This window comes from Pollicipes pollicipes, unplaced genomic scaffold (assembly GCF_011947565.3).
Source record: "Pollicipes pollicipes isolate AB1234 unplaced genomic scaffold, Ppol_2.1 Scaffold_3087;HRSCAF=3621_pilon_pilon_pilon, whole genome shotgun sequence".
Taxonomy (NCBI): domain Eukaryota; kingdom Metazoa; phylum Arthropoda; class Thecostraca; order Pollicipedomorpha; family Pollicipedidae; genus Pollicipes; species Pollicipes pollicipes.
The window spans coordinates 43,167,531-43,193,448 of record NW_023596225.1 but is presented as its reverse complement, the minus strand read 5'-3'; the positions used below and the strand labels follow the sequence as shown (position 1 = coordinate 43,193,448).

Below are 25,918 nucleotides of genomic sequence, written 5' to 3'. Positions count from 1 at the left end.
CATAGTTATAAGTTAAGGTGCGGTAATGTAGCAAAGGGTGATCCTGTAACCTATTTCAGTACACAACGGATGTGTTAGCTGCCTTCTCAGGATTTCGACTCGACGAGTCATCCGGGTCACATTCGAGTCAAGTGAGTGCTAACCCTTTGGCCACAAGTATGACGAATGCCTGGCTAACAATTCAGTATGGTGCGGCATGGTTGTCAGATACACATAACATTGCAGGCGTTGTGCTATGCACACATATTGACTTTGGAGCAGCATTTTAAAGAAACCATGTGACCAGCTGCTATGTGTGCCCCCGTGGCATTTGTGTTTGTTTGGTTCCAACGCTGCCGGCTGGTGAGACGTGTGTGGGACGACCCACCTGAGCGGCCCACCCCCCGCCGCCGGCGTCAGGGCCGTCCCTGCGCGGTGGACCCACCTCATTGGCCAGAACAGGCCACCCCAGGGGTCGCTTGTCGGCCATGTGAAATGACGCGCGTGCCTTGGCGATGCCCGGCAGCTGGGATCGGAGGAGAGCCAGCAGTACTTCGCCAAGTACCTGACGTCGCAGAAGCTGCTGCAGCTGCAACTCAGCGACGCCATGTTCCGGCGATACGTGCTCGTCCAGTTCCTGATCCTCTTCCAGTACCTCACCTCCCAGGTCAAGTTCAAAAGGTAACTGGAGTGGAAGGTCATAACCTGGTCTTGTCGTGTGGTGTTTGGATGGTGAAACCATCGTCCCAGCGCAAGGTTTGCTTGTAATTTCATTGGGGTCGCGCCTGCTTGCGGAAAAAAACAAAAAACGATGTGGTGAAACCGCCCTGGTGCAAACTGCGGCGCCAACTCGTGTTTTCTACAGATGGTACCGAAGCCGCCCCAAAGTTTCGAGGCTCCGTCACACGGCCTGGCATGTAACTTTTACTGCGGTAATGCCCGAGCCAGAATGGCTGGTATCGTCCGTCCGACAGTCCTGCTTACTGGCGTTACGCTGTGTCCTAGCGTCTGCGTGTCCGCCGGGTCCCGCATCGCAGTCTGGGTCGGTGTACCGAGACGCCTACCCGGTCCCGTCTCCTGTCCCGTGTCTGCCAGCCGGCCCGGTCCGCCAGCTGACCCCGCACCGGTGCGGCCGGTCGTTGCAGCGAGACGCAGTCGCTGTCGGAGGCGCAGCAGGCCTGGGTGCGCGACACGCAGCAGGCTGTCTACCGGCTGATGGCCGAGACGCCGCCTCAGGGCCAGCTGTTCGCCGACACCATCAGGAGCATACTGAAGGTGATGCTGCCCGCCTCCCGCCCTTCTCCGGAGGACGGGCGCAGAAACGCGGCCGGCAGGAGAGACGGGGGTGCCGAACTAAAGTCATGCTGTTTGATGTGGTGCCGCTCAGGCTTTGACTCGGTGGTGTCGGTGACCGGCGTCCGTGCCGATCTTTGACGTTCATCGAACGCCCATATCGCCTCCGAGCGCAGACCCCTGGGGCCCCGAGTGCAGTGTCAGGTCACGGTTGACAGGTGTGGCGTTAGCGCAGGGCGAGAGGGGTCCACCGAGTCTCGTGGAAGACTTCGATAACAGTTCATTGTGTTAGCGCAGGGTGAGAGGGGTCCACCGAGTCTCGCGGATGACTTTAATAACGATTTAGATAAACGGGAATAATAGGTACACCAGAAATAAAAACTCAGATAAGCAAAGCTCCGGGACCCTTTCCGCCTCTGATCAGGGTCCTCCCCACGTTCGCCATGGGGTGCTCGCCGCCTGTGACCCGGGCCACCCGGCCCCCCTGCTTCTGACCTGGATCCTGCCTGCCTCTACCTGGTCCCTCCCTGCATCTGACCTGCCACTCCCTGCCTGCTGCCTGGCCCATCCTTGTCTCTGACCCTGTTCCTCCCTGCCTCTGTCCTGGCCCCTCCCTCTCTCCACCTGTGACCTGGCTGCCCTCAGCCTCTGACCCGACTCCTATCAGCTGGTGACCTGCTGCTGTCTGCTCACGTCCTGCGCCTCTGCACCCTCCTCCTCCTCTGACCCGTGCTCTGGACCCCTTTCCGCCTCTGACTGGTCCGCTGGACCTCTCCGCCTCTGACCGGTCCACTGGACCCCTCTCCGCCTCTGACCGGTCCGCTGGACCCCTCTCCGCCTCTGACCGGTCCTCTGGCGCCTCTCCCAGCGTGAGGAGAACTGGAACGCCTGGAAGAACGACGGCTGTCCGGCGTTCAAGCCGCCGGCGGCGGAGGAGACTCCGCCGGAGCCGGCGGCTGGCCGGCCGGCGCCGCGCCGCCGCCCCAAGCGCAAGGTCGGAGACGTGCTCCGCCACGCCGAGGCCAAGAAAAAGTTTCTCATGGGACAGTGAGTGACACAGGAGGGGAAGAGAAGAGTGCCAGGACGCGGCAGACCGGCCTGCCTTGTGGCATTTGGTGATCGGTGGGAGTGAGGGCGTGAAAACAAAAGTGGACATGATCGCGTCTGATCGGTCGCAGCTGCGGCGCCTGTCTGTTTTGAGGGTCTTGTGTAACGAAACAGTGCCACGCTCACTTCTTTCCCATAATAACTTGGGCGGCTGCTTGATTGCTTGATAACATCACGATAAATATGCTAACATAGTTCCTTGTTTGGTGCCATTCCTATCTGCTTGCCACCTGCTCTTTCTCGGGGAGTCGGTCAACAGCGCCCATCTTTGTGTTATACATTATTTCATGCATGTTCAGCTGACGCTAGTTTCGTTGTGTGCACCGCCAGACTGCATGTCTTTGACACCAGCAGAGCCATGTGACCTGCGCTGCCTTGACCTCTGGTGACCTTCGTGTGTACCCGTGCCACGCAGCCCCGAGCTCACCCGGCTGTGGAACGTGTGCCCCGACAACATGGAGGCCTGCAAGACGTCCAAGCGCGACTTCCTGCCGCCGCTCGACACGTTCTTCGACGAGGCCATCACCCAGATGGACCCGGCCACCATGGTAGAGGACCAGTACAAGTGAGTTCACGGCGAAGGGGCCGCTCGGCCATGTTTCCAGAGCGTCTGTGACCCGGCTCGGGCCGCATTTCTCCGACCGTGACCGCGTAACACCGGCGCTGTGTGTGTCTGCCAGCGCTGGCGTGTCTTCCTTGCGCCGGGTCCGTGCCCCGCTGCTGGCGCTGCCGGCCTGGCCAGTGACCGCCACAAGATGGGGCGGAGCCGGCCGCTGAGCTGGTCCCCCCTCTCGGTGACACCTCTCCTCCCGGCTGTGCGCAGAGTCATCAACAACGGCGACTACGGGTGGCGCGCGCTCCGGCTGCTGGCGCGCCGCTCGCCGCACTTCTTCGCCGCCGCGCAGAAGATCCCTAACTCGCTGCCCGACTACCTGGACACCATCCTGAAGAAGGTGGCCAACGACATACCGGTGAGGGGGCGGTGCTGGACTCAGGTCGGCATCAGGCGGGTTCAGGCGGACGTCCGTCACGCTTGGGAGACCACGCCAACACCGGCAGGCGTCTGTCACCGAACCACGACTGAAAAGTGTCGTGATATGATAGTACACCGCAGTTGTGTCATTTAGCACACGTGCTCACTTGCTCAAATGTCCGTGACGTCAGTGAGACGACCTCGTGATGGGCTGCGATATTGATGAAAAACGAGAGTGCGCACGTCGCTCGAGCGTGGATGTTGCGTCAGCTGTTACGTCCAACTCGGCGTACAGCTTACTCGTCCTTCTCCGTTTGTGGGCCGTGCCATGGCCAGGTCGCGCCATGCTGACGCGCTGTGCCGCGTCACGCCCGCAGAAGTTTAGCGGCGGTAACGGTGCCGGCGACGCCTCGCTGACGGCCGCCGATGAGACGGTGGCGGACGGCGCGGCCGAGGCCGAGGAGCTGCGCGCTGAGGAGGCGCCCGAGGAGGCGGCGCCAGCGCGGCGCGTGCACCGGCTCACCGAGCCGCTGGCCGGCCAGCTGGCGGCGCGGCTCGGGGCCGACTGGAAGCGGCTTGCTTCACGGCTCGGATTCCAGTCGGATGAGGTGCGCCACACCCAGGGGTCTGGGGGAGGGGTCGGCGGCACAGGATGTGGTTGGAGGTGCGCGGGGTGGGACCCGTCTGGGATGCTGACGGCCAGAGACGAGCTGCGCAGACCGCCTGGGCTTGAGCCTGGATGTCGCGCCAGGCGTTTCGACGAGGTTAGGAAACTTGCGTGCATCGCAATGGATAGGACGTCTTGAGAGGTGTTTTCTGGGAACCGCGTTCGCCATACTTGTGTGTCGGCGCGCACGGCAGTGACGGGTGTTCCCCCGGGTCGCAGGTGGACTACTTCGTAAGCGAGCAGCCGACGGCGGAGGCGCAGGCGGCCATGATGTTCCGCCAGTGGATGGACAACGAGCGCGAAGAGGCCACCCAGGAGGAGCTGCTGTACGCCCTTGAGGCCGTCAAGCTGGACACCGCCGTTCGGGAGCTGTTCGACCCAGAGGTGCGCGGAGAGACGGACGCCCCGGCCGATAGCTAGCCAGCCTCTCAGGGTCGGCGTCGGCCGCCGACAGAGGGCCGCGTCGGGGGCTCGGCCGCCGACAGGTGGCAGCGCCGGCACCTCGGGCCAGGGTAGGCTGTCCGCACGGGCCACTGAGCAGCCGGTGCATGCCCTGCTGAGCTGGCCGGCAGCGTCAGCGACGCCATCGCCCTTCGGACTGCGCCAGAAACGGTGTGAACCACTCCGTCTAGTGGCGGCCGGGGCATCGGACGCCGCGCCGGAGCTGACCTGGTCTGGCCCGAGGACACCAGCGACGGCGCGCGGTCGGCTGCTGCCCGTCGTACTGTTCTCGGCGCTGGGAGCCGCGGTCTCACCCGACCAGCCATCGGAGAGGAGTCGGTGCTCGTGCTGTGCCTGTTCTGAACTCTGGGATCCGCCCGTACGCGGCGAGCGCGCCCCTGTACTGTTCACCTGTATGTGGTACAACCTAACTGACAGTGACGTACAATACAGCCGCTGGTCGTGGCCTTCCGTGCGGTGTTTGGCGCCGGGCTGGAGCCGCCTTGGTCTGTTCGATATGTGTGGAGAAAGTATTGTTGACTCGTTTCATAAAGCTTGGGCTAAAAACATACAGAAAAACAGAAACGGCAAGGGGGTCTTAAAGAAAACGGATAACAATCATTGGGAGCTCAGTGGTCGCAATGATACATAACGTGCCTAGCAAAATTTGAGTTATTGAGGTCGGTATGGTTGTGGGTCTATGGGCTAACCGTGTTCTGCAGTGGGCTGAACACGGTTTGCCCAAAACCAGCCCTACATACCAATTACACATGTAGGGTTGGTTTTCGGATGATCTCCCTGGAGGTGGTATTCATACTCTGCCTTCCGACTGGGCTGCCATCGATCAGCCCGACTAACCAGCAATTGCATCCTCTCTTGGTCGTTTACTGATGCGATGGTGGTTTGGCACGGGACTGGGCAACCTTACCCATATGCAGCTCCCACAGAGGCAGGATGGTAGCACAACCGCTGCACGGCGTTCTTGTCCTAACCCAAAGGCTTTCAAGTGTTAAGGGCCTGCTTTTCACGGAGCTGTAAACCGCATTATGTCAAGCCAATTCTGATGGGCCCGGCACCAAACGAAAAACTGATCAATTATCTTGAGTCGATCCATTGACCTTCTTTGTCTGTGGAGGTGAACCTCCCGCGACATTGGGGGTCAAAGTTTTCGTGCACGATACGCCGTGAATTTTCCGACTTTTACTTATCCAACCGACCCTCTTATCCTCTTTCTTGCTTTATCCTGCACCCTCGCAACACCCCACTTGCTCAGGGTAGGCTGCATGCGCCAGCCACAAGTGGGCAGTGAGGTCCCCTGGTGGGAACCCCGACCTGGCGCCCGGCGCATCACCCCGCAAGGGGTCCCTGCGTGGGCTTAGGCTCCGTGGTTGGTTCCGCAGGCGCATGCTGTTCTGCCTCACCGGAATCTATTATTTTCCATCTAATAACCTTGCGATGATGATGATTTGGGATTTTAGGACGTGTCAACATCAACGGTCATATTGCACCCGTAGCCCCGCAATGATCGATCGACCCGCTTCTGGTCGAGAGGGCTCTAGTCCAAATATCCCAATCTGAGAATATCTGACTTTTGTCACACTCCCAGGGGTCTCAGAAGCGTAACCGGTAACGAGTCTGGGTCATGTGGTGTACAACTTCGTGAGAGTTTCTTGCAAACATTCTGGGCATAATACCGCAATGCACATACCCCACATGCCCATGGTGGTATTAGATATCTGTGCAGGAAGGTCTCCAGTGTCCCGATAGCTGAGTCATGGGTGAGGCAGATGAGGCATGCCAGCATGACTCGATTTGTGCGGATCGAAAGTGGCGAGCGAAATGTCGTGGGTAAAACAAATAATGTCTACGACGATATTGTGCCACATTTCCTTTACCGAGCTTGCTGAGTCCAGATCGCAATTCGAGACAGTCACGGCGCATAGTTCGTTTGCATTCAGCACTCTAGCGGGTGGGCCGGCGTGCGAGAGAGCCCAGCGAGTTTGCGAGAAACAAGCCATCGGGCGAGGTTTCATGCCATAAAAAGACAAACACTGTTCTGTCTGCAATTTTTGTTTGAGGTAATACTCCCGGGTACGTATAGGACACAGCAGGAGTTCAAGGACTGACGAGTGAGATGGCTGTTAACGGGGCTCTGGTTTTGAGTCCATGCCACACAAGCTCATATGCCAGTGTAGGATATATGTAAGTTAGACTGATGTATATATACTAGTCACTTATCTTAGTACAGCCTAATAAGGTGTGTTGTTGATTGGCCTGTGTTCTGGTAGATACATTTAATTGTTCTTCATTGTAGATGACATTGCCAGCAAATGCTTGCTGTTGCACTATCAAATATATGATGGTTCTTTCATGTGTCAGACCAACTACCATAACATTGCATCAATAGAAATGTGAAAAAGCCTTCTTGATTCAATGTAGAATTGTTTGAGGCTTAGGGTGTGCAGGCAATACCATTATTTATGAAATAGATTGGATTATATTATATTGTGCACCATTATTATCATCACCAGACATGCTAAATCATGTCTGGGTCTAGCTATGAAATGTAGGGTAATTTTTCAAGAAGTTCTCATACTATGAGTGATGATTTGAAAATGTATCCCTACCACCCAGTAAAGGTTTTTATTTGAGAAAATTTTCCTTGCTGACAATCATGTCAAGCGCAGAGTTAAGTTTGTGTTTATATTATTGATCAGGTATCTTTTAATTGCATTTAAATCTGCACCACAACTCCCCACAACTGTATGTTCTCCCATGTAATTAAATTGCCAGTTTGACTCAAGTTTCTGTTGATATACTTTGTTCTAAAAGGAATTTCTGACTATATAGGAATGTCTGAAGGTGCAGGTCTGAAATTTGTGGAAAGGTCTGGCAGATTCAGTTCTCTTTTTTGTTGCCATTGCAAGCAATCAAAAAGTATCCACTTGGAGCAAAACAAACATAACAAATGGACATTGAATATAGCTTAGCATAGAATATTTAAGGTGCAGCTATTTTATCTCATATAATTCATTTGAACACTCACTCCTCCTGTCAGACCAGGGGCATTCTATTCAAATTTTTGAGAACTTTTTCCTCATTGGTTCATGATCTTTTTGAATGATTTATAATTATTTATTGACTTGCATCCCAGCTCCATGATTTAATACTGATTGAAATAATCTCAGTGTGGGAATCAAGTCAGCCTTGACTAATCCAACTTTCAATGTTTCCTTGCTAATTCTAAGTTGTGTTAATTGATAATCATTTATTCACTGTCACTGTAGTGATTTCATATTGTACTGGTGGTACTGATTGCACACTTATTTAAATGACTCAATCTGGGATTGATTCACTTGCCCTTCACATAAAATTAGCTTAATTTAAAAGCTTTTCAGAGCAAGCAATGACTTGATCAGTTATAACTGATTGTGTCAACTGTTTGCATACAGAACAGTTGGTTCACCATGAGTCATCAAAAAATGACTGATCACAAATATTTTCATCTTGCATCAAACACAGGTCTGCCTCTTGCTGATGGCAGTGTCTGACCATGTGCCTGGCCATGTGCTCTCCACCAGAGGTCGGAGCCATATCATGTCGACGACCTCGTCCGACCCGCGCCGGCCGCTGCGCGTCACGCGCTACAAGTCCCCGCTGGCGGCCAACCCCAACTCGAGCGCCCCGGTGCCGGGCGAGGACCCGACGGCCGACTACATGAACGTGCTCGGCATGATCTTCAGCATGGTCGGCCTGATGATGCGCGTCAAGTGGTGTGCCTGGGTGGCCATCATGTGCTCGTGCGTCAGCTTCGCCAACTCGCGCATCAACGACGACACGAAGCAAATCCTGAGCAGCTTCATGCTGTCCATCTCGGCGGTGGTCATGTCGTACCTGCAGAACCCCGAGCCGATGAAGCTGCCCTGGGAGATGCTCTCCTGAAGCCCGCTGGCCGGCGGGGCCGGCGTCTGGGAGGTGGGCAGGTCACCTCCTGACGAGGGGGCCACGGGCACGTGGTGCAAGATAACCTCCTGAGTTGAGTAGATGGCACACTGTTCAGAGCAGGAGTCAACACCCCTCTGGAGGTGGGCAAACGGACACGGCCGGAACAGGTGTGGCACGTAATACCGCGCGGAACGAAGTTGGCTGGTGTGGCCCGGTGTCCGGGGACCGCCTGGCGTGTGCCACTGTCAGGCTCGACGCCAAGCTGTGGTCTGGTGGAGGTTCGGAGTTTGATTGTGTAGACTTCTCGACCGAAGTGTGGCGAGGCTGACGGTGCCGGCCAGCGCACTGCTGGGGTGTCGGGTGTACCGTGGCTTCGAGCACGCGTGGATCGGATCGTACCGTGGTATGCTTTGTTGTCTGTTTAGGAATATTTACAGATTGATGCGTTATTTGCCAGGTCAACCAGCGTCGTTCCTCACGCTGTCTTCGTTGTCGGTGTTTGCTGAGTGAGTGTATACGCACTGTGTGCCCAAAAAATATGCGTTTGGTGTTCCGTTTTCGCGACATATAATGGTTGTAGCCAACAATGCAAGCGTGGGCATAATCCAACTTTTTATGTGATATAACCGACGTCTGTGAATTCTCAATATTGACGCTGATTTCATCGTCGATGCTGGAGAGAAGCAGAGGACCCCTCCTTAGGAGTGCATAACAGCGCATGGGAGTGAAACTGCTGAACACCTACGTCGCTTGCTCTAACCATCAAAAACTAGCAGCCAGCGTTAAACGCAAGGTAGTCCTCAGAGGTTGCGAGGTATGCGCCCGCGGTGAGGGATAAATCACGTCCCACTCCACACCCAGCAATGAAGGTGCAACTCATGGGTAAGTGGCGACAGTAATCGATCAGCCAGGTCAGCGACGCCCGGCGGCGAGAGCGTGACGGATATTGTCACCACCGTCATGCCGCACCGATGCTCGGACCTGTCGCGAGCGTGCCGGCAGCGGCTGCCAGGGCTCGGCCCGGGCCGGCCGGCGGCAGGTCGGCGGCCCGGGCCGCGCCGAGCACGCAGGCGGCCTCGGAGCCAATGCCAGCGGAGGTGGCCCTGCGACGCTGCCGATGTTTGACACAGTTTAGCCTCGCCGTTTGAAGTGCACAGGGTTCTCTGTGTGCCTCCGGTTAGCGCGGATGGTTCAAAGTAAAATGCTTGGACAACGCACTGCGGTTTTATTAGGCAGGGGTGTAACTTAGCCATTAATTAGGGATGCAGTTTCATCACCGACACCCCAGAAACTTAAATAGGGTGTATCGCGTTGGCTGGAAATTATGGACCCAAAACTGACATTTGCATCAGCAATTTTGTGTCAGTCTGGCTTACGCACAGGGTTGCAACATGGTGCGGGGGAGGGTGCACCGAGCTTGAGGAAGGGTCCTTGATGGAAAGCCTTCCAGAAATCACCGGCTCTGGTCCATTTGTTTCCGAGCGGCCCAGATTTTCTCCCTTTTTCAGATATGCTGACGGGCGCATTTAGCGAAGGCCCCGGTAAATTGTAAGATAAGGATAAAACCTTACCTCTCCCAGTCAGGGGGGGGGGGGGAAGGACCTTTCCGTTCCAGCCATGGGTAGTCATCGGTTACCATTCTAACGACGCATGGGTCTTGGGCCCCTGTTGGACCCAGAGGCCCTGGGAGGGATACATCATACTTCAGTCCACCTTGAAGCGAAGCGGTTGGCCCCTAAACATCTACCTATAGGCCGAAAGGCCCAGTCTTCCACCGTTTTCATCAAGGAAACGGCCCCGTCGCCCCTGACGCCAGTTGCCGAAGTCGCAAGGTACATATTTCGCCGTAAAACTGTAACCGGGGGAAAGTGAAGAACAGAAGATAGCTATCTCGAGTGTAAATCGATACTGCCCTGCTCACGAGCCCTCAACGAGTGGGTCGCGCTGTCTACAACGCAATGCTGGAACAATTCGCGACCGAGGGATTGCGAGTGGCTCGCGGCTGGAGCGTCGCTGGTTTATTTACCATCGTGGGGACCTACGCCGACCCGAAGCTTCACTGGCCCGCGCGGGGCATCCCGGCTCTGGCCTCTGCAGTCCCACGCGTCGATAAGGCAATCGGGCGAACGCAACGCTCCGAACAGACGTTATCCAATCAGGCGTCGCGCTGGGGCTCGCAATCTCACAATTCCTATCGACGCATCACCTCCGTTAGTCGTGTTGTATCGCACGGCCTGGTCAGCGGCGGTCCCCGCCCCCAGCCCGCAACCGTAAACCGTTCGATCTGATTCGCGGCGGCGTCCAGGGCGCAGCCGCGGCACGCCGCTCGCGCTCCCAGCACGCCGGCTCGGGGGGTGGGGAGGGGCTGCCGGCTGGGGAGGGGGGAGGGGCTGCCAAGCGGAGCGACCGCGCCAGTCGGTGGCAGGCAGCCGGGCGGGTGGCGGACAGTGCGCGGTGGCCGTTAGCAACGTCTGAGGGGCGGCGCGCGCGCACGTGTGTGGGCGAATGAGTGGTGCCGACTGACGGCCCAGTTCGCGCGCGTTGATCGCCTGCTGACGGCGGTGAGTACATTCACCCAAACCGGTCGACACGCCCGGGGTATGCGGCGCCCAGGGCAGGTGTGCTGCACAGGGAGTAGACCGAGACAGCCGGCCCAGGGTGCAGACGGAAATGATGTCAGCGGCGGCTTGTCGGCCGCGCTGCAGCGCCATTTTTCATGCTTGGCATCACGAGCTTAAGGAGGTTAGATAGTGGGCAGGGGCTGAGGATGGACGAGACCAGTTTTGAAGTTGATTCCTTGCATGGCGTTGCCGTAGGATTGATGTAAAATATTGTGAAGAAGTGGGGGTATGGTTCCCTGCCCCCGCCCCCGCTCCGGCGCTCCTGCGCCCGTCCCTGACAGGGTGCCGTATGATTTCATTGTGTGCGCCGGTCCGGTTTCCCGGTCGCCACACGGGCCCGCGGACGTCTGCTCTTCGGCCGCGTTCCCGCTCAGGTTCCGCCGGGGTCGGCGGGGGCGAGGGGAGTGGGGCGGGGGCTGCGTATCCAGACACAGCCAGAGCAGCTGTCGCCGCTTCCACGTCGATATTCCACCGCAAGCGTAACGACGCACTTCCCGTTGACATGAACCGTCACTCCACGGACCGCAGTTTATCACCAATGTCCGTTCTTCCCGCCTGTCGCCCTCGTGCCCAGCGTGGCTGACGCCGCCCCTGTTTGGCTGACGCCGCCCATGTCTGCACTGAGCAGTACCGCACAGCCAGGGCCCCGCATGCGGCTGCACGCGGCCGGCCCCGGCTCCCACCGTTCCGGCGCGGCTGCGGCCTGGATCAGCTGTTGCGGCCGATTTAGCCCCGGGCGCCGGCGGGCATGACGTCACTGAAGGGAACAGGCAGGCATGGAGCGACTGCCGGTGTGCCGGGACTAGTTTGCAGGCGCTGAGCCGACGCCAGGGACGTCCCTATGGTGACCGGCGAGGCGCCACTGATGCTGATATGTTAGCTGAAACGCTGAAACCTTAGCACCGTTTATGCTCGTGGCTGGGAGGGGAGGGGGAGGGGATGGTGACGCCTGGTGCTCGTTGTCCGAGCTCAAGGTCAACCGTACTGAGAGTGGCGCACGGAGTTGGAACTGACTCGCAGCAGCAACACCGCGCCGCGCGCCGATACGGCGATATCGTTATCATTTTCTTCGAGCTGCAACAGCGATAGCGTGATCAACAAATCATGGAATGCTTCGAGCTTTATCACCGTTTGTGCCCGGATTACGCTTCCGGTGAGTCGAGCGTGACGGGCAATGGGCGGTTAAAGCCTGCAAGCGCCACAAAAGCCAACTGGCTATCAATGACTGACAGCTGGCCCTTTCCAGCCCCCTCTTAGACATTCTTTTAATTCACCTTAGCTGCAAACAGTTACCTGTACGAAGTGTTTGGAGCAAATACAAGAAAACGAAATGTTAATGCGAGTTTTTGGGCAAACTGCCACTTATTTGGTGCCTGAACACAGGCTTGTAAGGGTGCCCAGACTTGTAAAGGCTTGTACAGGCTTGCGAAAGCATACATGCATTAAAGGCTTTGAGCTTGTAAAGGCGCTTAACAACCTGCTTCAACAAATCTGTCGATGTGTAGTCAGCAGATCTAGCTATGCTGTCGCAGTATGTATTTCGTGTGTGTGGACACCAGGTGCGGGATCATGACATCTGACATCTGACAGCACGTACCACGTGCTTGCGGCACTCGCAGCGCGTGGTGCGGCACGTTTTGCCTCTGCGCGACGTGCGCATCTGGTGAACCTGTGTCCCTGAGCGACTGTTCACGTAAGGCCCTCCGCAGGCTCAGGAGTTCTGATCGCCGTTGTCGGCTGTGGCGGCTGCCGGTGCGTGCTGCCACGTGCCGGTTTTCTCTTGAAGACGCACAAGAGTAAATTCTAGGCAGGGCTATGAACCAAATGCTCGGTGCACGTGGAGTTCACGCAAATATTTCTTCTTATGAGGTCAAACCGCCGAGAGCAATATTGATCGTCCATTTGGACATGAAACGAACGGCTACCTTAGATAACACCAAGTTTGAGTGCTTGCCAGTTTCAGTTATACTGTGTTTTATTGAAGCGCGGTGATGGAGGCCAACACGAGAGAAGTGTTCCCGAACAGGATGTTTTTGCAAACAGCTGACCGTCCGGCGTCCAAGCCACAAACGAAAGCAAACGAGCAGTGCTTCGTGAACTCACCATGGTCTAGGTACACTCATTGACGTCAAAATCCAGCAGACCCCAAAGAGTTTATCGATTTCCTCCCGGCGCATTCACGTGTCACGGCAGGGCCCGTGGCGTGGGGATGGGGGGGGGGGGGCGAGGGGCACGCCATACAGCGTTCACGATCTGCGTTACAGAACAGGGCTGATATCATTGCAACTCCATTTGTGTGAAATGCGCTGCATTACGCAGCACCCTCAACAAGCTGTTCGCGAACTGTTCGTGAACATAAAACGTGTTGGTCAACAGCTGGCTGGACATCGACGAAGCGGCAAACAAACACAAAGAAACGATGTTTCGTAAACTGCTCACAAACTGTTGGCGAGCACCTGACTTTGCAAAATATGATATGATTTGCTTGGTCAGGTGCTGCTTGAAACACCTCATGTCCCTCCGGCGTTCCATGCGACGCCAAAACATGACATGCATCCACCAGGCAGACTGATGTCTGCCGATGAATGATGAATAATTACGTTTTTGTAATATGTGGCTGACTGGCGCCCGCCGACTGTCCGCCGCAGCTTCAGATCTGCGGCCTCCATCACGTGACCGGTGGTCATGAAAGGTCATCAGTGCGAGGTCGCGCTCCGCCGGGGGGACGGGGGATTCGGACGGACGCCGTGGCTGTGTGCGGCCGCGTCCTGCCGAGCTTCGCGTCTCTGACAAATGAAATGTTCAAGAGACGCAATATTTCACGTGAGTCTGTCTGGACTGCACCGAGACTAAAGCCAGTCTGGACTCTCAGTAAACGCCCGTGACGCCATGTCATGGACTTCATGGAATACATTAAGTAACGCGTTAACTGCTTAGTCGGCTAGCGTGACGATGATTGTTTTATGAATTTTTTATGAAGCGCTGTCATGCCATGAACTCTTAGCTTTCCCTGAAATGCAGGGCCGCGTCAAACGTCTACGATATGCACATTTCGCACCTCTGCAGTGTTCTCGTCCCGTCAGTGCTCCCTGCTGATCTTCGCACCGTGCCTGGTTCAGCTGACCCGGGCCTCCGTACATATTGGATAAACGCGGCTTAGAGCCAAAGCCGTTTCAATGGAACATGCATGGCAGTTGAACACTGGCTGTCGTGACCGCCTATGCTTCTGCCTGAGTGGCTCATCGATCCTGATGTGTATTGACTGTGAAAAGTTGATTGTAAAGCTGACGCACGGTTCGTGCTGACGCACAAATACAACCAATACTGTAATGGTTGTAAGTTTGGGGCATGGTTTGGTATCATGTTTCCATTTGCAGCGTGACTAAGGTTCCTAAGCCATGGTCAGGCTCGGCGCATATTCATGCATTTCGTTTGCGTAATGGCTTACACGCCGGCGATAAACAGTCACCGCAGGCCTTTCCGTTACAGTAACTATAACAGGGGCAAACACCTCACGGAAGCAGTGGAACACAAACCACGCTCGGTAGCCAGAATAAAACAAGCATAGTGAACTTGGTGTTGTGCTAAACATCAGATGATGGGTGCGAATGTAACAAGGCATGACAGTTTAGAGGATGGCGCTGGATAGAGGGATGTTACCAAGTCTGTAATTCTGCGCTTTGCGGCAGACATAAACTAACTTCTTTGTCCTGGAAGTTGGCAACCTGCCCAAAGTGTATTCAGATTGACCGCGGCTGAATAGATCATGGTCACGGCTCATTTGGTGGTCTGGCACCGGCGGCGGATGTCCCAGCTGGCGTCTGGCCAGCCGGCTGGCGGATAGCATCTCGGAAGTGGACTAGCCCTCGCAGCCACGCCACTCCCCGCGTCCCACAGCGGCGAACGACCCGGAGTCGCTGCCCGTGTCCCGGAGACGCTGCCCGTGTCCCGAAAACACTGCACTTGTCCCGGAGACGCTGGCCGTGTCCCGGAGTCGCTGCACTTGTCCCGGAGAGGCTGGCCGTGCCCCGGAGTCGCTGCCTGGGTCCCGGAGACGCTGCCTATGTCCCGGAGACGCTGCCCGTGCCCCGGAGACGCTGCCCGTGCCCGGAGACGCTGCCCGCGTCCTGGAGTTGCTGCCTGGGTCCCAGAGACGCTGTCTGTGTCCCAGAGGCGCTGCCCGTGCCCCGGAGACGCTGTTCGTGCCCCAGAGACACTGCCCGTGTCCCGGAGACACTACCTGTGTCTTGGAAAGCTGCCTTCGCACGCCGCTGCGTCTGCCCGGCGGGAAGCTGAGCTGGCGATGTCCATAACAAGCTGCCGTGAAGCCGGGATGGCTGCTTATCGGCGCGCTCCCCGTCCCGCCCCGGCGGGCACCCGCCGGTCGTGTCGCTGCTGAGCGAGCTATCGACCTGCCCCCGTGAACGCCAGAGATGTCCGGCGGAGGGCTCGTTTGAAGGCGGCAGTCATCTGAGGGTCACGGCGCGCCAGGGGCGTGCAAACGTCCTTAAAAGCGGGGAGGCCAGCCTCTTTTTACAGTACGAGTTTTTCGTCAGTCATCATGCAATTAATGTAAAGCCTTTAAGAAAAATGAGTGTAGGCATCCCCTGCTGTCCCTACGCCTTGATGCTTCGCAGGCGGTGGGGTAGGGGAGGGGCAGCCAGTTGGGTCACGCCATTCGGGGCTGCTCGGGCTCGGCACGACTTTGCGTCATGACCACGACGTTTTACAAGCCACGTGGCTTGCGGCGGCGGCGGCGGTGGTGGTTGGAATCAGCGATTTCGTGCAGTTGCGAGGTATCGCCAAAAGATGGCACTGCCCTTGTGTGGGAAACGCCACCTACAGGCATGTGTTTGAAGCTGAAGTGTCGGAGAGTTTCGGAAACTGATAGACAGCTCTATCGTTACTGGTACTGCGCTAGGGGCGGCGGCACGAGCGCTTTGAGAGGTGGCAGACCAATATTCTTCGCACATGCACAGTATACCCTAGACGTGCTTTCTCAGGTTAAAAAGAGTCCCTCAAAGCCGAAAAACATTACTGTCTGGGTCATACCTGTGATTGATTTGTAATGTAATTCTTCATTATGTGCATGTATGCATGTCCCGTGATACCTACGCTGTGTGAGAATGTCGTTTTCACATTCGTCAACTCATCTGTCCTCTGTCGACACTAGGGAACCAACGGTTTGTAAGATTAATATTGATGCGTAATCAAACACGGATCGTATCTTCCGCTTTCAGTACAATGTTAGCGCTCTCATGGCTAATAAAACCATCCAATGTGTCTGCGTTCGTAGTCGTTGTACTATTGGGCCGCCATTAGGACGAGAACCGCTTTTAATCACGGCCGAAGCCTGCTCCTGATCGCATCAGAGGTAACAAAAAGTTGCGAGGGGTCTCCTGCTTCACGGCACCCTGACCCTGTCCGCCAAAACGGGGACCTTCTGCCGTACCGCGGACCTCAGCCAGCCAATATATCTGCAGGTCATGGCACAGGCTTCCTCTCCGACCACCCTCACTGCCGACTTGGGACCCCTCTCGATCAGTAGATCACGTTGTCGGATATCCCGGGTCGTCCTCCCCAGCGCCATCGCCGCCGATCGTGCACGCGAAACCTGTCACTGTGTTTGAGAAGCCTGCTAATAGCATGTATGGGCGGACAATAGTATCGTCATTTCAAGAAGAAATTTGCATGCACCTCGGTGAGTTTCGATATTGGTAAGCGGTGCACTGTGGACTAGTATCTAACGCTGCTTCGAAGCACGTTAACCGCCTGAAACGCGCGGTGTAGCGCGCAAACCTCGTACATTTCTGTCTGGGGTAGGCTTGGCGGCAGATGTGACAAGGACATCACCAATTTTTCTTGAAGTTGCAATAATTTTACATGTCGTGTTTGAAACATCGACAGCTGTTCCACATCAAACTGTATTCATCTTATTCACCCTTGTAAACATGCAGCATATATTATGTACATTGGTAGCACTGGACCGTGTCTTGGCATATGGAGTCATATTAAAGTCTGCGGGCGCCGACGATATGGCTGGTTTACTGCTTGATAGGGATACTCGCTGTCATGGCTTTCAAGTTAATGGGGATGCAACGGTTAAATGTATTGACATCCGGCCTCCCGCACTATTTTAAGGCCTAGTTATGTGTTGCCCTTGGGTGTTCGGACCCGTCGTAGGCCTTCAACAACATGCCTGCGTATCTCCGGGGCATCGAGTTGCCCCTTTGAGGTTTTCTGGCACGGGCATACACGTCACGCATCTGTCCCGGTGCGGCAGATCCGTCGACAGCGATGGAAGCAGCGGTCCGCCGCGTCGACGGCGACGAAGGAACTATCCTGTCCGGCTGACATCGCAGAGGCACGTAGCCTCGAGCGCGCGAGTGAGACGGCTCTCACAGACGTCAGTCAGGCGGAGCGTGGCCCTGGCCTGCTGTGGTCGCAGCACATGCCAACGGCGGCGGTGGGAGTAGAATGGAATGGAGGCGTTGGGCGTTTACCGCACGCCAGGCGGCCGGGTACCCAGGATCACGCCTGCCTTGTCAGCGCGGTCGGCGCAGCCCGCTGCTAAGACACTCGTTCCGAACGAAGTCGACGCCGTCACGTGACCTTTGTTTACTGGCATCTGACAGATCACACGGTCCAATGTTTGCGCGACTGCTGGCATCAGCACGGACCCGGTGTACAGAAGTCCTGGCCGGACCCCGCTGTCCAGCTCGACGATGAACGACATACAGCGTTCCTTGGTCATTGAGCAGAACCACACGGCGAAACATGCTGGTGAGGCCGGTTTTTATGTCCGCGGGTGAGTTTGCGTCTTGCGTCCATTTTTTACGCCTGTCGTAATCATCGCTGGATTCTGGTAAACGTATGCTGAGTAATGACGGTGCCGCATCGCCTACTGCGGCTGCCTCGGGCCACCGGTCACCGAGCCGCTGTTGCCAACCGCGCGAGCTGCTCCAGTCGGCAGCCGGTCACGGACACTCACCGTCCCGCCAACAGACACACCCCCCCCCCCCCCCGGCACGACCTCCCTGGTCACGGGCACTCCCATCGTTCCGCCAGCAGACCACGCGCCCGGCACGACGCCCCTGGTCACGGGCGCCCCCACCGTCCCGCCAACAGACCCCCTCCCCCGGCACGACGCCCCTGGTCACGGGCGCCCCCACCGTCCCGCCAACAGACCCCCCCCCCCGGCACGACGCCCCTGGTCACGGGCGCCCCCACCGTCCCGCCAACAGACCCCCCCCCGACCCTCCCCCGGCACGACTCCCCTGGTCACCGACGCTCCCGGTGTCCAGCCCTCCCCCCCCCCCCCTCCAACGGACCTCCCTCTTGCCATGACTTCCCTCTTGTGGTCATCAAGCAAGTAAAATGTCTCTCCGAATTGTCTAATCACGCAAGCTCACTTCAGTCGGCTTTCGTAAATATGCATTCACTGAACGTTTCTGACGCCTGCATGCGCATGAACATGCAAAGAGAGCAAGCAGCGAAGGGGGGCACACTGGGATCCATTCCAGCCACGTACCCGGGGGCCTTGGATATAGTTTTCTCATCGAAGCGACTGGGGGCGGGCAATTTTCTCAACGAAGCGGCTGGGGCGACAATTTTCTCATCGAAGCGATGGCACTTTGGAGATAGTTAACACCCGGTCTGGGCAATGTTCTGGCATTGAACTTCTCAAAGCATGCCTCTCTGCATGCACTAGGCTGCTTTCATCCTGGATTCGGTCCTAGTGACGTTAATTGCTAATCTGGCTCACACCTGTCGCACAGGGCACTAGCGGTTACTGCAGTAGGGAACGTGCTTGACGCGGCCGGTCCAATTTCAGCGAACATGGCTGTTATGTGGACGCAAAAATGAAAGCAGGCCAGGTATGATGAGTTGCAGTGGCAACGTGATCAGGATCGTATTGTTGAGTTGTCATGTAATGCGCTGATTGGTCAGGACGGGGAAAATGAAGATAGAACGTTCGGGGATTGGTCAGGGGCAAGGCAAAGTCGATATTTCTCAGTTCGGGAACCGGGGAGTGTCGGGAGTCAGGCCGGAGGGCCGAGTTAGGACTAGCGTGGAGTGTATATGTATTGTTTTGTGTTTTTTATTATTACGAAACGCATTCAGCTGACTGAGACTGCGAGTCCACGACAGTGATATGTTAGAGCACCCCTCCGAATAGGTGAATTCATCACCCGCCCATGCTGAACTCTGGAATTGACCTTTCACCCGCAGACTGCCGGGGTCATTTGTCAGGTCTGCCTCGGCTCGGTTCGAGGAAGGCCTCGCTGTTGCCGCCCATTTGTCGCCTTCCTCTTCGATCCCGTGAATCACGCCAAAGTCAAGCCATGTCCGCTCTAACCAGCCCCACGCCGCTTTTAGCACGTTTGGGCGCACCCTTGGTTGAAAAGTGGTCTTATGGTATTCTCTTGTATTTTGGGGGAACGATGGAAGTTTGCGTTTCTTCACCTCGCATTCATAAAGCGCATCTTACGCATCGCAGTGCGATAATGGATATTAATAATAATAATTATGATATTTTATATTATGAAATTAATTAATCACAATAATTAATAATCATAACCTAATTATGGGGGTTATAGACCTCGCGGGAGCTGAGTCAGGCGTCGACGGTCTTCCGCTGCGGCACAAAGAAGTGACAAATGGTAAAGAGATCAGGTTTACCAACATAGGTCTTTCAGCTCTGTTATCGAGAACGCGTCGAAAGCCGCAACCCAAACAGTGGCATTTCCTCCTGAACAGATTCCAAACAGCGGAAGCACCGCCATCTTGCTTTTTTGTCAGCCGACATCACCGCACCGTGAGATGTAGCCGTGATCGTGGTACCATTATCTGAAAGGATCGTCTGGCTGGGCTCATGTTAAAGCTAAAACTTCGCAGAAATAATGCAGCGTCAAAAAGATCGAACGGCTGTCCCACAAGATTCCATGTGAGTGAGGAGTCCCGGAACATCCTACGCAGGAAGCCTTAAAAGGTTTGTGGGTTCGGCCATGTTACTTCACACCGACCTGTGATGCAGCTCTGGCACGCGATCGTGCACGACGTATCCTGACTTTTGGGATGTATTGGCCTCCAGGAACGTCTTCATCCAAAATAGAGACCATATCGCCAGAAAACCCACCAAGTAGCATTCGAAACTGCACACACATCCATATTGGGTGGCCACTAGTATATCCAAGGACAACCCGAACCCGTCAACCCTAAGGCGCATTATCACCTGAGCTCCAAGAGAAGCGTGGGTCTATCGCAGCCCAACCCTAAGGCGCATTATCACCTGAGCTCCAAGAGAAGCGTGGGTCTATCGCAGGCCCAACCCTAGAGGCGCATTATCACCTGAGCTCCAAGAGAAGCGTGGGTCTATCGCAGCCTTATCTGCCGTGACCCAGCTGCACATGTTGGCCGTCGGGGCCGCAGACGGCGCCGCACGCTTGGGCCGATTACAGGTGGCCGCCACCGAGGGCCCAGTCTTGTGCAGACAAGGGCAGAAGGTGGAACGCCGCGGCGGCCGTTCCCGTGTGACGGCCTTGTGAAGTGGTGTGACGCCAGTTGGCCCTTGCTCACGAATACATTGTTAAACCTGAGCGACGTCAGGGTAACGCTATTTTCCGGCCGTGTGAGGCGGTGTGACGGCCGTGTGAGGCGGTGTGACGGCCGAGTGAGGCTGTGTGACGGTCGTGTGAGGCGGTGTGACGGTCGTGTGAGGCGGTGTGACGGTCGCGTGAGGCCGGTGTGTGACGCCTGCGCTAGTCGCACCATTTCCACGTGGCGTGTGACGGCGTGGACGGCGTCCACCGTGCGCGTGGCAGGCGTGACAGCGGCGCGCGCCGGACTATTTCCGTCGGGCGGGTGCCCGGTCGCCGCCGGCGCCCGGGTGCCCGTCAGCTGAAGGCAACTCCGGCCGGTGCGGCACCGCCGGGCGCAGTTGTCGATGTGAATCGGCCCGGCTCACAGGTGTAGCGCGCTCTCGACTATGACCCTGCCGACAGCAGGCCGACGGCGGCGGACCCGCCGCATTCCGTGAGGCCCCCCGCCGAGCACTGTGACGAGCTCGCTCTGTACTGTGACGAGCCAGCTCCAGACTACGACGAGCCCGCTCCAGACTGTGCCGAGCCCGCTCCAAACTACAACGAGCCCACTCCAGGCTGTGACGAGCTCGCCATGTACTGTGACGAGCCCGCTCTGTGTTGTGGCGAACCAACTCTTTTCGTGGCGTGACCGGGGGACAGTGAAGATCATCCCGTATACTGACGCGCCGTCGATACTCTGATAAAACGGTGACGCTCTTGCCGCCTGCTTTGAAAAGCTCGCGGAACACTGCGGAGCTCGCGGGACACTGCGGGGTTCGCCTTATACTGTGCAGAGCTTGCTGTGCACGGGGACAAGCTCGGAGAACTTTGACAAGCCCGCGGCGTACCGTGGCAAGCTCGTGACGCACTGTGCCGTGTTCGATAAGACAGTGTGGGGAGCTGGTGAAACGCTGACGACTACGAGAAACACTACCGAGCCCGTGGCACGCTGTGACAAGCTTGCAGGAGACCGTGACTGGCTCCGGGCACAAACAGCAGGCTGTTGCTCGTTAGCCTCCGTCGGTGTCAATTCAGCTGCCGTGACAGGGCCGGTGTTCACCGGCGGCGTCCGCACTGGTGCGATACCGCGGTGCTGGCGAGGACGCTGCGGCGCACAGGTGTACCGAAGCTAACGCTAAGCTAAAGCTAAGCTAAGCTAAGCTAAGCCAAGTGCCGGAGCTTAAGTTTACCGGCGGCGCGTTCGACGCCGAGCTCTGCCTGTGTGCTGAGGCCACGGTCACGCATCGCAGCCCGCGGACTATCACGACAGACCAGTGTAGTGTCAATGTTGTCACATTTACCGGAGTGAAAGAGTGCGCCGCAAACTGCAAGCACAAGCGGCGAAGCCCAGGCGAGGAGGTCGTTTGCAATCTGCGGGTGGCCTACTTCCAGTGTGACACTGCGAACTCATACCCCGGTTTGATTCGTGCGGCGGCATGCTGTGAACGGTGTGGTCAGCACCGGTCGAGCAGCACGCGGAGACGCCGCACGCAGGCGCGCGTTCTTCACGTCAGCGTGATGTCCGCACGGGCGCCAGCGATCGAGATGAACGGTCGCCGACGGAACGGACGGGGGCGGCGAGCCGGCCCGGCCGGCCGAGACGAACGCGACGCGCGGTGCCTCGCGGCCGGCCGCCGTGCCCGAGACGGCGGCGGCGCAGGAGCGGCCGACGCGGCTGCAGAGTTCTGCGGCGAGGAGTGGAGACCGTGCGACAGAGGTGAGCCGGCGCCGGCGTCAGCTCTCCGCCGGACGGCTGCCCGCCGCCATGTTGTTTCGCGTCTGTCGGCTCGCCCAGCTGTGTGCCGGTCACGGGCCGCCGGACGCCTGCTCTGGCGGGAGGACAATATTGTGACCTTAACAGCATGTCACTGCGGAGGGCTATCTTGGTCCTCACTTCTCCGTCCTACAATAAAGTTCACCTGAATGCGACTGGAGACTTGCAGTGCTCTTCAAAGAATACCTTAGATTAATTGTGTCAAAGATAGAAGTTGGGGCTATCGCTATTGACAAGCGTAAAGATTGAACCCAAAATGCTGCTTTCACGATACCGCATGCCGTCTTGTGTTGCTGTCGCATCAGATAAATATAAAGAAGTTGGTGCAGTGCAGTTGGGGATGCAAGAGCCAGTCTTTTACCACGACTGACCGATCTTAGTCGGGCCTTTTTGAGTTATTGCAAGGTAGGAGGAAACTTTTACGTCGGTGATTGATATTTATGCTGGGAATGTGCGAAGTGTAGGTCAGTTGAGCTAGCCTCTTCGAAAATGCTTCGAAAACACGTATCATATTGCGTGGGTGGCAGGGGCGGCGGCATCTCCCCTACTTACGACAAAAATGGCATAATGTAACCAGCGAAATACCGGGCTACACCTCCCAAAATCATTTGAGGATCAAGAAATCACTTTTTGTTTTTATCAATGCTAGGATTTGCAGCTGTTGCCTGCGCCACGATACACCCGATATTTGAGAGATACAAAATCGGAACTCTCTGGAAACGAATCCCTAAAATATGCAAAATAACGGCAGAACACGACAAAGCGACACCGCTGGCCAGATATTCGTGCTTCACGTCCCTTGTGACATGAATGAGTGCTAATTTAACAAAACGCGTTTTCCCTTCCAAAGAAAGACTGGGCAGGCCAGTTGTTTGATTACCGCGATTGGTTGGCTGGTGGCCAAAATAGGGACCGCGCAGAGTAAGCCACGCCCAGCAAATATTGCGCAGAAAAATACAGCAGTGACGGTCGGGTGCATGTCCAATGTTGTATCCTGATATAAATGTCCGTTCTCGAAGACGTGCAGTGCGGCACAATTTGCCGCGAACGAACACCGGTTCATGTATAAGAAGAGTCCTTGACGCTTTCTGTGGCGGCGGTTTCCAAGTCAGAGCTGCGCGCAACGCACTATCCGTTCTCCCCTGTTCTCGGTGGTGGTCACAGGGGTGGCGCGGCCCGTTCCCCAGCGAGTCGTATAGACACAATCGATCGCCTTCCGCCCCGGCACACACGGCAGCGGCGCTCCGTCGGCACAGAGCGTGCGTTTATGTGCGCGCCGGCGTCCGCTGAAGAGACGGTCCTCTCCATCGGTACATGCCCGTGAATATGGGTCTACGGATGGGTACGTCATGGTCCCATCCCGGTCCCATCGGTCCCATCCCGGCGCGCGTTCAGTCCGTGCTTCTGCGTGCGTCGCACGCGACCCCCTCCCCCCTCCCCACTCGAGGCGCGTCATGGCGTGGCCCGGCAGCCCTCCGCTGTTTGGCGCTATGCGTATTTGCCATGCAGTTCGCCGCCCAGTATCGATGGGCGGCCAGATTAGCGGGGTGGTGCTGGCCGTTCTCTCGCCCCCGGGTCACTGACCTCCAGCTGGCCCACGGGGTGACCGGCTGCGGTCAGGACTCTGAGGAGCCTCGCGACGGCCGACCATGGGGCTAAGCTTCCTGATCGCTTACGAAGCGCGGAGTCCAGCACGGTAGGTGATAAGATTTTTCATGGTTTCAGCCGGCACAGATGATTTCCTTTCTAGTCTAGTTTGCAAATTCCTCCTGCTACATATTATAAGTGCGTCACGTATGTCCAGTTCCAAAATATACGATAGATAGCCTTAAATTGTTCGTGTAAGCAAGTAAGGCTATTGTTAGGACAATCGTACTTGCAAATCATATAAAGATCCTTACATTAAGTTTGGTGGCCGACCATGTTGATGTAGAAGTTCCTCGAACATTTCGGACTTATTTTGCAGCTCGCGATTCTACCCAGGCAACACAGAACACCGGCTGACGTCACCGGATCAATCGGTATCAATGACCAGACCGATATGGTGCACGGCCGGTCGTTCGGCAACCTGGCTAGATGTCCAGAATAGATAGAGAACCTCACAGTGGCGTATCTTGTTTTCCACCATCAATGTTTTGTGGTACCTTTTCAGGTTACGCGAGACGTGTCCCGGGTTTGTGTGGAATACGTGCATGCAGTCATCGCGAAGGCGGCGCAGTGTCAGTGCGCAGTGTCGCAGTGACTTACGTAGGCATGTATTTTTCTGGTTTGGACGTGACTGGCGATGCGGTAGCAATCGCTAACTTTCACTGATCATGACGCTAACGTTTCTAGCGGCCGGTCGCCGGTCGGTCACCTGCCACCAGCTGTCCATAACCCTGCGGTCGCCGAGTCGCTTCACGGATACATCCGTCTGGTCCGTCCCGCCCCGACCGCGCCATGTCTCACGCGTCTACTTATGGACAGCTAGTGAAATACGTTTGAAATCATCCCGCTGAAGCAAGGATGTTAGGATGGACAAGAAAGAATGCTGGAATTCATAATTTTCGGATGTCCTGCTAGGGTCGTCCAGTCTTAGGACAAAGACGTCTCGGTTTGATAAGTGGACTGCTATCAGTAAGTTGATGCGATTTTTCCCGTGGCCAGCAAGTAATTGACTTACAAAAGGCGTGAGTCGTCTTTGCAGACAAGGGCTCGGGGTTTTGTTGAACACCCGATATGTTTTCCACATCACTTGTTTATCACCAGTCTGTTTTCCTGTCAAGACTTTACTGCATGAGGCTGCAGTTCTGTTGCGGCCTGTTTTCAGGGACTAAAAAGCATTGCAAGGCGATTCTTCTTGTTCCAACATCAGACGGATGCAATGCCAAAGTGAGGGGCCAGTTTTATCGGTCGTCACTTCCAAGAAAGTTTTATTTTAAATTGGTTGATGTGTGATAAAAACAAGATCGAGGTGCTTTACTAGGCTTGATTTGTCCGATGCAGAGAAAGGAGAGAGCAGGCAGGCACATGTCAGCATTAACAACAACAAAAAAACGAACAAACAAACAAACAAACTCAACAATGGGGCGCAGGCGTGCTCACATGTCAATATACGCTCACGAAATATGTGTTCAGCTTAGTTTGGTTAAGAGCTGTTCTGGCCAGTGCTGACCATTTCAAGGTCGAACGAACGATGCAGTGGAGAGTGGTGGGCCGAGACGACATGCATATGGGAGTGCCGCGCTACGGAGACTTACCCCGAGCAGGGACCCCTCGGGGGTTCGTGCGGACGCTCGGGAGAAGCTCTCGCCAAGGTAGGCACTTAAGCCCACGCATGGCTGATGCATGCAGCTTACCCCGGATAAACTGGGCGTTGTGAGGACTCGGGTGAAGCGTGAAACAGTGAAAGAGAGACGGATGGAATTGTACGGGAGGCAGAAGGCATCATGAAGGAAGCGTCCTTAGTTGCACCGGAGGATGGGAACGATTTCGTGATTAGGCTGAGCGATTTTAGCGCTGTCTGACCCATGGCAATACCGGTAATTGGCTGGG

General features: G+C 56.3%; 4 protein-coding genes across 11 annotated transcripts in view; 3 read left to right on the top strand and 1 right to left on the bottom strand.

Annotated features, from left to right (window-relative positions):
- Positions 1-59: 59 nt before the first annotated feature.
- Hpr1 (THO complex 1-like protein Hpr1) lies at positions 60-4,932 on the top strand (the record flags this gene model as incomplete). Its single annotated transcript, XM_037212400.1, is given in 8 exon segments — positions 60-131; positions 506-660; positions 1,125-1,254; positions 2,141-2,319; positions 2,795-2,944; positions 3,203-3,350; positions 3,730-3,960; positions 4,239-4,932. Coding segments are annotated over 8 exon segments (1,266 nt in total), but the record flags the coding sequence as incomplete, so codon positions are not given.
- Positions 4,933-6,428: 1,496 nt separating this feature from the next.
- LOC119089541 (protein Asterix) lies at positions 6,429-9,052 on the top strand. Of its 2 annotated transcripts, none has more exons than XM_037212276.1 (2): positions 6,429-6,538; positions 8,042-9,052. In XM_037212276.1, exon 2 carries the CDS (start codon positions 8,058-8,060, stop codon positions 8,400-8,402), a length of 345 nt encoding a protein of 114 aa, XP_037068171.1. In that variant the 5' UTR covers positions 6,429-6,538; positions 8,042-8,057; the 3' UTR covers positions 8,403-9,052. The 2 variants fall into 2 exon arrangements, with proteins under 2 accessions (XP_037068171.1, XP_037068170.1); XM_037212275.1 differs by having other exon boundaries at positions 6,429-6,551.
- Positions 9,053-10,833: 1,781 nt separating this feature from the next.
- Piezo (piezo type mechanosensitive ion channel component) overlaps positions 10,834-25,918 on the top strand; it is a gene marked incomplete in the record, with an annotated part of 141,676 nt that continues 126,591 nt past the window's right edge. For all 7 annotated transcript variants that reach the window (XM_037238926.1, XM_037238924.1, XM_037238923.1 and 4 more), the window contains 1 exon segment: positions 10,834-10,966.
- Positions 18,788-25,918, bottom strand: part of LOC119090206 (piezo-type mechanosensitive ion channel component 1) — a 27,248-nt gene continuing 20,117 nt past the window's right edge. Inside the window, exon 9 of the mRNA XM_037212995.1 lies at positions 18,788-18,793. Coding sequence (XP_037068890.1) covers positions 18,788-18,793 — 6 coding nt within the window. The remainder of the gene's footprint in view (positions 18,794-25,918) is intronic.

Excerpts from the sequence above, each read along its gene's own strand:
- LOC119089541 (XM_037212276.1), top strand. The coding sequence starts at position 8,058 with ATGTCGACGACCTCGTCCGACCCGCGCCGGCCGCTGCGCGTCACGCGC.